This window comes from Dermacentor variabilis, chromosome 4, assembly GCF_050947875.1.
Source record: "Dermacentor variabilis isolate Ectoservices chromosome 4, ASM5094787v1, whole genome shotgun sequence".
Classification (NCBI taxonomy): domain Eukaryota; kingdom Metazoa; phylum Arthropoda; class Arachnida; order Ixodida; family Ixodidae; genus Dermacentor; species Dermacentor variabilis.
In genome coordinates, this window is record NC_134571.1 from 25,605,842 (window position 1) to 25,620,264 (window position 14,423).

General features: G+C 43.7%; 1 protein-coding gene across 1 annotated transcript in view; it reads right to left on the bottom strand.

Annotated features, from left to right (window-relative positions):
- Positions 1 to 14,412, bottom strand: part of Naa15-16 (N-alpha-acetyltransferase 15/16) — a 137,099-nt gene extending 122,687 nt beyond the window's left edge. Inside the window, exons 1-7 of the mRNA XM_075688454.1 lie at positions 14,240 to 14,412; positions 13,802 to 13,886; positions 13,296 to 13,400; positions 8,450 to 8,538; positions 7,819 to 7,887; positions 7,343 to 7,477; positions 1,748 to 1,895 (exon numbers count right to left, since the gene is read on the bottom strand). Coding sequence (XP_075544569.1) covers positions 1,748 to 1,895; positions 7,343 to 7,477; positions 7,819 to 7,887; positions 8,450 to 8,538; positions 13,296 to 13,400; positions 13,802 to 13,886; positions 14,240 to 14,296 — 688 coding nt within the window. The 5' untranslated portion in view covers positions 14,297 to 14,412. The remainder of the gene's footprint in view (positions 1 to 1,747; positions 1,896 to 7,342; positions 7,478 to 7,818; positions 7,888 to 8,449; positions 8,539 to 13,295; positions 13,401 to 13,801; positions 13,887 to 14,239) is intronic.
- Between the last annotated feature and the right edge of the window lie 11 nt (positions 14,413 to 14,423).

A 14,423-nucleotide genomic window follows, 5' to 3' on the forward strand; every position in this document is an offset into this window, starting at 1 on the left:
TCACAGCTTCTAACATCTTTCCTATATGCAACATGACAATAACATTTAATAAGGGGGAGACGAAGTACAAGTAAGAAACGGTCGATACAATTTTTTCCGTGTTGCCATCTTAGCTTAGTATTTTGCTGCTTCCACCAGTGTAATTATGGCATTAGTACAGTCAAACCTGGATGTATATAGTCGAAATGCACGATAACGAAATCCTGCGACAACGAAGTATTTTTGTATTCCCAGTGAACGCCCACAGTAGTGAATGCATTTCACACCTCTCGACAACTAAATGTCCCTGTACTATAATCCCGCGACAACGAAATTTGACGCAACGTAACCCTGTATATTACCTTCTCGCGCAAGGCTAGCAAGCTCCAAAATGAGCTCAAATGCAATTGCCTTGCACTAAATGTGCATAAAATACTGCCAAATTAAACTTGCATGGACGCAGCCATTTTTGTTTACAAAAACAACCAAGTGCCAAAAGTGATCGCGTGTGCCACAAACACGTCGTGGCCGCCATCTTAATTGCTGATTGCTCGTTTGAAGCAGCACGCATGTTGCTACCAACATGTGACGACGATTTTTGCACACCTAGTATTGTGCGTAATGTACACTTTGGTAAGAAAAATGCAGCAAAAACGAAATCCACGTCCCACCGACGTAGAATTGTTTATGGCACTTGAGATCGCGGTCGCAGCATGGAGGGCCACATATTGGGCCGTTATTGATCGATTGCCCAGGAATACACAACCCTTGCTTCAAGTACACTGGTTTTGGTGCCACTTGACAGGCACTGCTTGTGAATTCAGCACCGGACATAAATTGGCGCGAAGAGGCCGTAATCTCAATCATGTGCCTTTGGGTAGATGAGATACAATCACTTTCGCATTCCGCCCCGGACGTGTCGGCGCCTACGGGCAACAGTGTGCGCTGGAGAAATTTTGTTGCATGTGTGGAGCACTGTTTATCTGCGTCCGGTGTCGAGTTATGCAAAATCTCTCAAAATTGATTGCACCTCTGAAAGCAAATGACCAAAAATATTGTTCCACGGCAGTGCTGCCACTGCTGATCGCCGCTTGTGGCTCACTTTGTAATGTCGGCAATGCGGTTCTATATCCTCGAGCAAAGCTTGCCAAAGTAGGCTAGTGGAATGTTGACAGTAAAGGTTCGGTCTGCGATGCATTGCCTATCTGAGCTGCTCCCTTTTACAACAACAAAATTCTCGCAAAGCGAATTTTTTCGCATTCCCCGCAGATTTCATTATTGCGAGGTTGAACTGTAGAACCACATATAATGAATTATTGCGTAGAACGAATAGCTGTAAAATTCCCCTGAAAAATTTTCAATAACATGTCTATGTTATATATTAAATACATATATACAGAACTCTTTTGTAATCCCCTTCAGATTCAATATATCCAGGTTCGACTGTATATACAAGCTATGCTCACATGCTTCTAGTTTTAACACACTTTTCTTTAGAAAGCCATAAATATTAAATGAAGTTCAGTGACAATCGCCTAGTACAAGGAATCTGGATCCCTAACTAGAATGTGTGAAATTATGAGCAAGTTCGCAAGGTGTGCTTTTAAGAACGTACTTATTGTACTGAATTCATTAGTTGTCCTGAGATCTTACATAGGCTGCAATATGTGCCTGAAGTTGCTTTAGAACTCCACAACAATACCTGCCCAAGACAAGAATGGAGCCTAGAATTGATTAAAAAGCTAGCATGCAAATAACAAGAACTTACCTCTTGTTTCAAGCACAGACAGCTTGTCGCAGATCTGCTCCTCATTGCGTGCTAAATGGCCAAGTGCCTCATCTAGTTCACCAGCCTCTCGCATCACCATGTTTTGATAGAGCAATAGTTCACTGTGTTCATAGTCGTACCCACGCTTCTGCGGCCAGAAAGAAAAAAATCTAGTTTCAGTGCCAGTATTAGTGTAGTGCCTTCAAGGCATGCACTGCACTCTAAATCTGCTCATAAAGACCACCAGTTACGTTCAGTTGTTTGTTCCAGCTTTGTAAGGAACTAGCATACTTCCTGCCCCAAGATTTTTCTAAACAGTGCCCATGACAGTCACATTACAAACATTTAAGGCAAAATAACTACACTATGCACTGCCTGCCCCAGCTTCCCTCTACAGGCCTTTGGAAGATTTTGGACAGATAGAGGATAGTTTCTGCACTTGTAGATTTCCTTGAATGAGGACAGTGTGCTGCCATTGCGAACTTTGTGATGCTGTATGGCGAAAAACCTAAGCAGTGACAGGAGCTCACTATTTGCTACTCGCAAGCAGACACCCCAGGCATGTGTCAGAATTTGTAGAACCATCATGATGCACTGAGCCCTCAAATCTTGCATAGGCATAAAAAAAAAAAAACTACGTGCTGCAGACTGTTTTTCAATATATTTGCACCTATTTAGAGACCCTTTATCACCTCAAGTGCAAGGAGATCCACAAGTGTTGCAATGCCCCATCAAATAATTCCATCACACCTTAGTAAGGGCCATATTGCTAAGGGGACACTAAAGAGAAACGCTATACCAAACTGCACAGGCAGACATGCTCTTGAACTGGTGTCGGTAATGTTGGGAGGAGGGGTACTATCACCCATTAACCAAACGAAATGAAAACTAATCTACTCTTGTTATATTTCATAACCAAACAGCTCGCCATGATACTATGCTGAAATTAATGATTTCAGTTTCATGTGCTCAGATTAGATCCCTTTAGTGCACAAAAGTTGCCAGCTGGAGATTTATTTTTAGGTCCTTTTTAAAGTGGCCCTAAAACACTTTTCTAACTGCTTATAGAATGGCCTCACTATTAAAGGACACTGATTCACTAATCTCATGCCGCAAAAATTTTTCTGATCCACGTACAAATGCAGTCACTCCACAGAAGCACAGCTTTCTCTTCGTCTGCACTAGTTCACTGGAAGCTACACAACAAAGATGCCAGGGGATCCCATCCAAACGTTGAGTGTCTCGGTGGCAAGAGGGCTGTGGTAGATAGCACAATTCTAACCCTTTATCTAAACTACTCAATGAGGTGGCCATTAGTTCGACAAGAAATCAAAATGTTTCATTAACATAATTGTGCTACTCACCTTATAATTAATTAATATACTGTGCATATTTAAACCTATGAATTATAGCCAGTGAGTTTGCAAAGGCGTATCTACTTGGAATGAATTCTTTGGACTGCACCAGTCAAGAGATTAATTTTCAAGGTGTCCGACGAAATGCATTGGTGTTCCAACTTTCATGATTCAATGCATACAAAAGTGTTTTCTTAAAAGAAGTAACTAGAAAGTCACTGCATATTGTCAGGCACCTTGAAAATTACTATGAGTATCTTGAAACTGGTGCAGTTCTGAGAATTCCTTCCAAGTGAATACGCCTTGCGAACTCATCGGCAATAATTTGTAAATATGTGGCATAAAATAATTAAATAAGAAATTAGTTATGTTAATTATTTAATTACGCATTTCAATTTCTCGAAGTAATGGCCACCTCATCAAGCAATTTAGATCAAGGGTGAGAATTTTTATATCTGCCAAAGGCAATTTTAAAAAATTTTGGCCCAAAGAAAGATAAAGAAGCACCCGATATATTTCCCTTATTTAACTCAATATTAGCAATTGCAGTACCAGCCAATCACTCTCGGTAGGTCCAGGTGCTTGCAGTGATGCTGCATCACGACAATGCAGAAGCAAGAGCAAGTGATCTTTTGCCGTTTTTTTTGCAGGAAAGTGTAAATTCCCCTGCTGCATGCGGTGCAATAACATTTAGCTCACATGTTCACAAGAGCCTCTTCTACTCATCAGGAATGCATTATTACTATCTTCGAAAAATGTTTCAGGGTCCCTTTAGTGAATAATTTGTTAGCCTTGACCCTACACTGCCAAAATCCGACATCACAAGGTGATAGTGCAGGACTCTGAAACTGGCTCTGCTACCTGCCTTTCATTTTTGTATCTTCTAAAATACGAAACCTCCTGTCCTGATATACAAATGTAAGAATGCAGTAGTGCAATCTACCATTACTCTTGCGAACTAGTAAGCCTATTTACTCAAAAACACTAAGTATCAAGCAATGTTTTCAAACAGATAATGCACATTGACCTAGAGCTAACAAAATATGTATCTTATTTTTAATTTAGAAAATTATTTTGTTCAATAATTAAAGACACATTCCTTTAAAGTCATTAACATCTGCTCATGCACGCAAGCAAACCCATTAAACAGCAACAAACTACAAAGCAGTTGGGTTCCTCAACTGCAGTGACAAAGCAAATACAGTAAAAGCTCGTTAATTCAAATTCTGCGGCTATGCTATGAAAATTCGAATTATACAAAATTAGAACTAACGAAAGTCATTGAAAAAAATCGCTCGGTTAAGGCGCATATATAGTCCGACGTGGCGTGAGCATGCGTGCACACACGCTATGTCATGTTGGCGTGAACAACATCTATACTTCGAAGCACTGGTGCAGCCAACATAACCGGATGCTGCCAACGCGATCTGACGTCCCTGACGTCAAGATGGCTCTGGCCAGGCACGTACCCAAGGGAGGGCCCGGGGGAGGGGGGGGGGCGCCCCCCCCAAAAAAGTTAAGTGGCATCCCACCCCCTTATCAAACCACGCCACCACTCCTCACACACATTCCTAAAGCGCCGACAAATCAATCTACTTGGCGGTCAACGTTTTGCTGCCTTTTACAGCGAAAGCAGTGTATGACTAACTTCTGTAGTTTTTTTCGGCGTCCGTTAACTGAAAAAATCATCATGTGGGCCAATCCTGGTGATAATGAAGAAAGGGTCCAAGATCAATGGCACATACCCCTTTGGACTCTGGAACCTAAAACGCGCCCTTTGGAGTCTTCGGGATCGGCCCACGTATGAGGAGTGCTTAACGCCTGCTTCACCTCCGTTGCGGGTGGGCCTGGTATTGCAATATCTTTGGAATCGGCCTACGTATGGGGAGTTTTTAATGCCTGCTTCACCGCCACCGGGGGTCCGCCCGGTGTTGCACTATCTTCGGTATCGGCCCACGTATGCGGGGTGCTTAACGCCTTCTTCACTTCCGCCGCGCGTCGGCCCGATATTGCATTATCTGCAGGCTGACCTGCGGCGGAGGTGAAACACTTTGCTTTTCGTTTGAAAGCTTTGACTGTCATCAGCTTTCGCTGCCATTCTATTTTCACAGAGTGGAATGGTTGTCAATTTTTGCACTCCTTTTGAATGGCGGTAGTTATCGGCATCTCCTGGGGTGTGGAGACCAGTTTTCTCATAGATTCGGTGCTCGTGCTACTAACTCAAGATGAATTCAATTGTCACCATCTGTTGCAGCAGGCAGGGCGTAATTTATTGTTGTAATTATAATAGTTTATTTTCTTTATAATGCCTAACAAAATTTTTATCTGACCATCTATTCAACAATCACGCGCATCGCTGTTGCTTCGTCAGTTCAACCTTCCTCATTTAGACTGATCCAGGGGCCAGGAAATGGACTCAGTTCGTAGTCAGCTGGTGTGTATGCTCGTGGAACGAGTAGTTGCCGGAGAAACTGTCAGTTGCGTTTAACTTTTCCTTTTGCTTCATTATTTCCTCGAGTGACGGCTCGCCGCGACGCTGGTAGATCTTCGGAACCATATATCCGCGATATGGGTTAGATAAGGTGGAAAATTAGATATTGCGAAACAGCGTCCATCATCAGACCCTGTAATAACCGCTAAACTCATAAGCAATATGACTGTCACCCGTTACCTCGTCTGGTTTTTCCCTAATTGTACAGCACGTTTCGTGCAAAAATGGCAACTGGAAACAAGAGTCGCAAGGAGATGAGAAATTAAGCTATCTACTAAGGGAGAAAGCCACGGCAACAGCCAAACAGGGAGGAAAAGCGAAAATGGTTCATGAAAATATTTATGCATCTATATCTTTTTATTTAAAAAGGAAGTAGAGAAAACGCCACTGGAAGTTGAGAATAATTCCGTGTGTTGAATGACGCTTCTACAGTTATGAATTGAGCCGCTTGACGTATCCACTTCCCTGCTGTGCTAATCATGCTGTGCTAATGGGCGTGATTTTTTTTAACCTTCCGCGGTGGCCTCAGTACATCTAGAACGCCACAGCGTCCTGCGCTCTACACGTTTGTATGGGTCTTGGGACCACGAATCGGTTTTGGCACTTGGTAGAGCAGTAAATGAGGGATGCAAAAGAACTGTGATTGTTCCACAAATATGCATTTCTCTAAAATTCTTCCAGAGCTAGTTCAATAAACGCTACTAAAAATCTTCACTTGGCACTTTCGCTTATTAACTTGTTCTTGCAAGGTTCTTCCTGCGCATCTTTGATGCACGAGTCCATTTGATGTGGTTCTTTGTTTGCCAAGTAAAGAAAAGGTATATCTCACAGGTGTACATGTTATACAATTGATACTGTGAGACACACGTCATTTCAATTATCTTTTGCGGGTTTACCTGTCTTTATGGCGAATGGTGGGCACTATTCACATTTGTACTAGTAAAAGTACCCTGCCCCTCATTTGCATAGAAATGTTACCTTGGTTTGCATGTTACCTCGCACAGGTAAGCATGAACATATCTCGCTCAATGTCCGCGGAAACTAGCAGAAAAACACTGGAGTAAGAAGATGCGGCAGTAGCAGCGAGCGAATTGACCTTTGTACTGCTCTCGCTTCAACACGAATGAAACGTAGAAAGCACAGCGCATATGAAGTACCAGCACTACGTGCACTCTGCAAACATCGCAGATCGCTTTGAAGATGAGGCCCGCGCGGGCGCGCACTTTGGCCACGTGGCAGATCGCTTTCAAGGTACAGCACCCTCATGGATGCGCAGCTGCCACCATACAAGAACATCCCCCACTCCCTCCCTCGTCTCACCCCCGTACCTTGCACGTGACAGGAGAGGGCACGCTCCGCCCCGCCTTCCTCGCTCACGCACACAAGATTGAGCCGTGTTCGTCGGCTCACCCTCGCACGCTTTCGCTGGTACACAAAGAACAGGGTGCGCGGGGACAGTGTTATCACCCTTGCCGCTGATGGAAAAAGCAAAGCTGCGCAGCCCGTGCGGGGACGCCAGCATCGCGATCATGCTCCTGCACATTAGCTCTCCCCCCATCCACGATGCTGTGGAGTTCGAATTAACTGCGACGATGTGGACTTCCGTATGAATTAGCGGAATGCGTTACACATTGCTTTCAATAAGTTGTTGGCCAGACCGCGGCGGCTACTTCGAATTATCCGAAATTTCGAATTAACGAGTTGTGAATTAACGAACTTTTAATGTAATCATTACTGAAGTATTCTTACCGTTTGTGTTTTCCTAAACTCTTCCAATATCTTGAGCGCCATATCGTAGTCCTTAAGCAAGTGATACGACATCGAGAACCCAATCCACGATGCCCTCTGTGTTGGCCGCAGCATGAACAATTGGTACCTAGTGTCCTGAAAGAAAAGGCACAATCACATAATGCTGCTGTTCACAGGAATACTACCTATAATAAAGTAGAGGTAAAGCAACTGTGCACTTCAATTCTTCCCTCTGCTAACGTGAACAATGAAAGAATTCAGTTGAAATAAATGCATGCTTCACAAGATGCACTGTCCAAGGAAAATCCACAAAAATTTGAGAATGTTGAAGTGATAGCGAAGCTGCAGACACTCGATGCAACAGAAAGAGTGCTCCATGCAAAAAATTTCTTGCATTCTGTTGCATAAATTGAGTACATTCTGAATACATCCAACAACGGCAACTGGTTTCTTCTGCCCAGGAAATGACTGCTTACCCTATATCCTTCCAAATCCCGCATCTGGATCTGAAGCAGTGACAAATCCCGAAGAATCTGAATATTATCCTGTGACAAAAGAGAACAAAGAAATGTAACATGCTGTGATCAAGTTGACACGACAGTGATTACATGAGCACAAGCCCAGTTATTGCTTACACCCATACCAGTATCTCCTAAAATCATTCAAAAGACAACATTCAAGTTTAGCATTAGGAAAGTGAGCTCTAGCATACCCGAAAGCATGGATGACTGCTTTGCTTAATTTGTACTGCTGATGTGAAGATATCATTGACATGGCATGAAACCTTATCATTTGTCGACGACCCCTAGATTCATCAAAATTAATTGTTTTCTCATTCACATGTGCTTTTTTTTTACTGCCCGATAATTCGGAAAGTTCTGTGGCCCCTTTCCGAGTAAGAAAAATCAACTTGCATAAAAGGTCAAATTTCAATATAGCGAAGCAAATTGCCTATTTTACCTACTTCATTATATCGCAACAATATGCGCAACAAATGGATTTGGAAGCCACAATTATGACAGCAATTACAGGACTAGCTGCAAGTTGTGAAACTAATGATCAACCAGACAGAGTGTGTGCATCATACTATGTTCGAAAATAACTTACTTTGTCCCATTTGAGAGCATTCCTGTAGCACTTGATAGCTTCATCGTACTTGCGGTCTGACCGCTGTAGTAAGCCATACACATGCCAGCCTTCAGCAGGTATCATGTCAAGGAAAACAACCAGAAGGGGGCAAGAACACAATCTTGCAGAAATAAAATAAACACAAACTATTACTCTGAACTAGATTTGGGTGTTGTTCAAGGTGAATCTAATCCAAGCTTTATTATACAGCCAATAATAAAGGGCACATATACTTAAGAATACAGGCGATATTTCAAATTTATTGCAAATGAAAAACTTCAGATAGAGTCACTGATGGGCTTTTATTCTAAAGCTGAACAGTGGGCTATGAGACACTGCTTTTGGCACATGAGGTCCTTTATCCTCAACTAAATGTAGGTAAACAAGTGTTTTTGCATTCCACAGCCATCAGAGTGTGATTGCTAAAGCTGAGAATCCAATCTATGAAGTTGTGTTTAACAGCCATTAAGCTACCATAGTGAGTAAAAATATGAATTCATAAGCAATATGCACAATTTAGGCTCTTCATACTGAGTTTCATTAAATCAGCCAAACCACAGCTCAGTGGTTGTCAATGCCACGAACAAGGTTGCTAATGATTGAAATACTCTGGATAACACCATTTCATGCTCAAGTCCAATTATAGGGTTGAACATCCTGGTTTTGGCTGAATTGGAATGCAGCCGATAGGGATTGGAATTAAAACCGCAAACTCACGCTCAGCAACAGAATGCCATAAGCACTTAGCCAATGTGGCTAGTTATGCTTAATGCAGAGTCTCTAATAACTACACTTCAATAACTACACATTGCACTAGTACAGTAAACAAAATGTCACTGTGTCACCAGCAGCAACGCTAAGAATCCAATCACGGATGTTAGGAGTGACATAGTGAAGAGGAAGCAGTGCCCATGAGGAACAAGGGCACGAGAGGGCATTATAAGATGATGATGTTCATCGGCATATGACATGTCCGGTCATTCTTCTGTGAGCTCTTAAAATACAACATTTTGGCAACAAGGATTTGAATAGCCCATGCGAGGTTCCTGGCGAATCTCCTCCTAGTTCAACACAATGAGCGTACTGGGGCTACAACCACAGCCGCCCTTTCTGCCTTCGCCTTGCCATCCAGCTCTGCCACGGAACCAGTGGAAGCAGGCCTCTAAGATGTTTCTTTCTACTAGCTTCATCTACCGAAGCGATAGAGCAGGCTCCTGCACCTTCTAACATAAACTAACTTCATTTCTTGCTTGGACTTGCAGGATTTTATTCAAAGTTTGCTCCCTATTTCTTGGGTGTTGTGGAGCCTTTTCACAGATTGCTTCAAGGCAACGAGCCATTTGCTTGGACGTCAGCTGCTGAAAAGAGCATCGCTCATTTAGAATCACTGATAACTTGCAATGTGCTACATTTCTTCGACCTGAGCCTCCCTGTGATTGTCAGACTGATGCTTTTGGGTAGGGACTTGGCGCTGCACTGCAGTAAAATAACGAGGGATCCCTACAGATGGTTGCCTTTGCCTCCTGCACCTTGAGCCCGCAAGGATGGAACACTCTGCAGGCAAATGCAAAGCCTTAGCTGTGTTTGGGCCTGTGAGCATTGGCATGTGTATCTTTGGGGCCGTCCCTTTGTATTGTGAACTGACCACAGTGCTCTTGTCACATTGTTGTCAATGAAAGAAACCGGACATCGGCCTGTACGCATTTCACGTAGGTCAGTGCGCCTACTCAGCCACAACTACCCCATCCAGTACCGCAAAGGAAGCCATAATGTTGTGGCCAATGAACTCTCTCAACTACCTTTGCAGGAGGTGCACAACAATGTTGCTGTTGAAGATGACTTTGTCTTCTTTCTCCTACGGTAATGATACAAGGATTAAAAGCAGCCAGTGACAATGACAGTGTTATTGCACAGGCCATGGAATTTACTTCATTATCTTGGCCTCATAAGAAATTACAACAAGCAGAGATTGCACCATATTTTCATTTACGCACTGAACTCTCCGTTGTACACGACTTACTTCATCGGGGTGACAGAATAGTGTTTCCTGGTACCCGTTCCCGTCGTTTGATGAACATCGTTCCTGAATTCCATCCGGGAATAAGCCAAACAAAAGGGCAACTGTGAGAGTTGTACTGGTGGAAAAAGCTGGACGGTCACGTTGAACTACGAGCATCTGTATTGTTTGCCAGCCCTGTGACAAGTCCGAGTGGCCAACTGCGGCCGGAAGCTTATCCTGAAACACCTTGGGAGAAGATTGCTATAGATATTATTGGGCCCTTCGAGCAAGCTCTTACTGACTGTGGTTATGTGGCGACGCTTATTATCACAAGTGGCCAGAGGTCACTTTTTCAAGGAACATTTCTATTGCAAGGATAAAAAACTTCCTGGTACAAATATTTTCTCATGAGGGCTACCCCATGAGATAGTTTCCGACTATGGACCACTGTTTGCCTTGGTGGAATTCAGAGTGTTCCTTCGGGAGCGTGGTAAACGCCATTGTTTCTCTTTTCTGTGTACCATCCACAGGCAAATGGTCTCATGGAATGGTTCAACAGTCATGAAGCCTTACGAGCAGATGGCAGTACATGAGCAGCATGAGATGCATATCGCTGACACAGACTCCTTGGGCTTCTACCGCTGCACTGCTCACGCCACAAGGGCAGTTGCACCTGCCATCTTGCTACACAGACAACTACGACAAATGTAATTAAATATTGTCGGATTACCGGATGACTCATTTGGCAAAAACCCTGCACAAGTGATGAAACTGCTGAGCCAGCGTGTCAAGCAGAAACAAGCTTCTTCGAAGCAGTACATAGAGCAACACATGGAGCATAATCAAGACACTTTGGTGTCGGTAAATACAACCACATAAGGAAGTCAAGAGTCCATGACAAGATTTCCTCACACTTTTCAGATTCCAGAAGATTATTGAGCAGTGAGGACCAGCTTCATTTCTTTCAGAAGGACAAGTTTGGAACACTTCAAAGTTTCAAGCAGTGCACCCAGAAGCTGTATAGAAGTTGATAATCAAATGTCCTAGTCTTTTAGAGTAGATGTACCGCAGCCCGGCACACCATCTCTACAGGGAAATGCATTGCCTGCAGCCGAGCAGCATGCTACCTCTCCATCCAAGTTGCGGAAAGAAGAAATAGCACAATTACACACCAGTGAACTGCAGCATGCAGAACGATCCTTGAAGCATCAAAACACCACTAGACTTGTGCCAGCACCATGAAGGAGCGCTCAAGAGAGAAAACATCCGATAAAGTTAAGGGGCTACACACTGCGCAAGAGACAGTGTGTGCGTGTGTTTTAACAGCCAGGGAAATTTCATAGTGAAGAAGCGGAAGTAGTGCCTGCAACAAGCGAGGGGACAAGATGGTACTAAAGATGACAATATTCACTGGCATATGACATGTCCGAGTTGTTCTTCAGTGAGCTCTTAAATACAACACTACGCAAAATCATATTTGTGTGAAATGGCGAAAACATCTGCTTGCAGCCTCTTATGGTAAATTCACCTGACAGACCAACCGCAGACTACGTGCAACATGGCTCAGCTGTGCCAAATCGTGCTGTGAGTGATTAGCCTGCAATATGGTTATACACAACACCCCTCAGCATCTCTGAGGGACCTAGTGTTCGGTAAGCAGATTGAAATGGGAATACAGTTCAAGAAATGATCAATATTTAAGTTCTACCTTCTCACTGTAGCATCAGGCACACTATAAAACAGTGCTGTAACAGAAGGCATGATTAAACATTAATTTAAACTAATTTCTGGGGTTCTACATGCAAAACCCACGATTTGACTGTGAGGCACACTGTAGTGGGGGACTATGGATTAATTTCGGCCACCTGGTGATTTTTAACATGCCCCAATGCACGGGACACAGGCGTTTTTGCATTCCGTCCCAGCAGAAATGCAACTGCTGTGGCCTAGATTTGATCCCATGGCCTTGTGCTTAGCAGCGCAAGACCATAGCTGCTAAGCCACCAAGGCGGGTGAGCGCCTGATCCGTGCTTTGCACGAATTCCAGGTTACCAATTTTTATGCTACTATTTTTCTTGTTACTACTGACAAGTTTCATTTGGCAATTGAACGTCAGGAAGAACCTGTATGAAAGGCACCAAGATCACATTACACAGATGATACAGCTGCACATGTCCACATTGGTGCTGCAAGTTGGTGCAATGTTCTACCGCTGGTAACACAATCCCAGCTGATACACCAATTAACAGCAGCAAGGTACGTAGAGTTTATTTCAGCTCAGAAGAATTTTCACCATGGGCTTTACTACATTTAGATGAATGCATCTGCCAAGGTCCCAACACCCTACATCATCAATGTCACGTGTCACGAACGTCTCTGAGGTTGCAGGCACTTTCCACAAGCTAAACCAAATGTCTCGCTTCATCTTCAGCATGCATTACCATGCTGCACTAACACAACTTACGATAGCTAAAGCTTATCATTATCCGAAATCCTATAAACTCGCCAGACCGAATTGTTCATGTTTGCATTCACAGAACAAGGGTCCCAGCACAACAGCTCCTTAAACTACATACTGTCCTATTTTAACGTCAACAAGTGAAGACCTGCAATGCTGAGGGCCTGCAATGCTGTTCGATTTCACTTGTTTAACAATCACAGCTTGGGTAAGAAAAGCAACAAACTACTGTCATGCAAACTGAAACAGTTAAAATACTGCTTCCAGTCATGAAGTTATTCGAGCATGCACGCCAGCAACCCCACAAGTTTCACTTCACCACCATGCAGCGAACTGCTGCTGTCCACCAGAGCGGCATAAAAGGATACAGACATGGCTCTTGAGGTCGTTCCGGAGCCCTTTCCGAACGTATTCATAAGCTTCGTCTTTTCTCCCTAGGCAGTTCAGAGTCAGCCCTTTCATAGCCAACGTTTCTGACGAAACGAAAAACCGTATAAAAGCGGTTAATACATCAAGCACCGACACACCCATAAGACCGGCAGCTGCGCGTTGCACACGTTAAGGCAGCGCCGATAAATCGTGAATAACAGCAATCGAAACGTGAAAAATGACGCTTTTGTTTACACTGCGTTTAGCTCTCCGACTAAGTTTGTCAAAAACGCAGCTTGGCACATAATCTCTAGCTGATAAGACCTGCGAGATAAATTAGTTGCGCAGTTTTTTCTTCTTCTAGGAAACAAATATACGCAAACCGCGAACAACTACGACTAATAACTCAATGGGGCCAATAACGCCGACACAATTTCGCTGCCCAACAAGGCAGCTATTTCGATAACAATAAGCGCCCTTGCTTTAAAAGGAATTGCACACCCACCTCCATGGTCCGCGAACTTCGGGTTGGTTAAAATCTGCTTGGCAAATTTTAACCCATTCTTGTATTGTTTGTGTTCGTAGCATTTCTGAAAGAAACAGCCAGCGATCGCAGGTTTTTACTCAACGAAACACGAGCGAAACAGTAGAAAAATATGTGCAGTTATTTGAATTTCACATCGATCACAGCTATCGGATGACGCCGGTTGAACGGAGACGACGACGTGAAATTTAAGTTGCAAACAACGTAGTCACGCTAGAAACAGCGCAGATTTTTGGTATTCAGCTCGAAGCTTGCCTTCCCTAACTGTAACCTAAAGCAAGGCTGCAAAAATCGGTAATCGCGCGAAAGAGATGCCCTTCTCGGTGCATCAGAGTTGTGCAAGTAGGCTTAGACTGTTGTTCAAGCGCGCAGTGCGGCACAAAACGAGTCAATACTCACCAATATTCTTTTAAATAGGGCATTCTCTTTTGGTGGTAGCGGTTGGCTGGGAGACATCCCGGAGCCAAGAGAGGAACCGGGGAATTTCACAGAGGACTCCTTCCGATAACACTCGTGTCAGAACCGCGTGGTAAAAAGCGTGAATGGCGGACGCACGGCATTGCCATTGTATCCTCGAACCCTT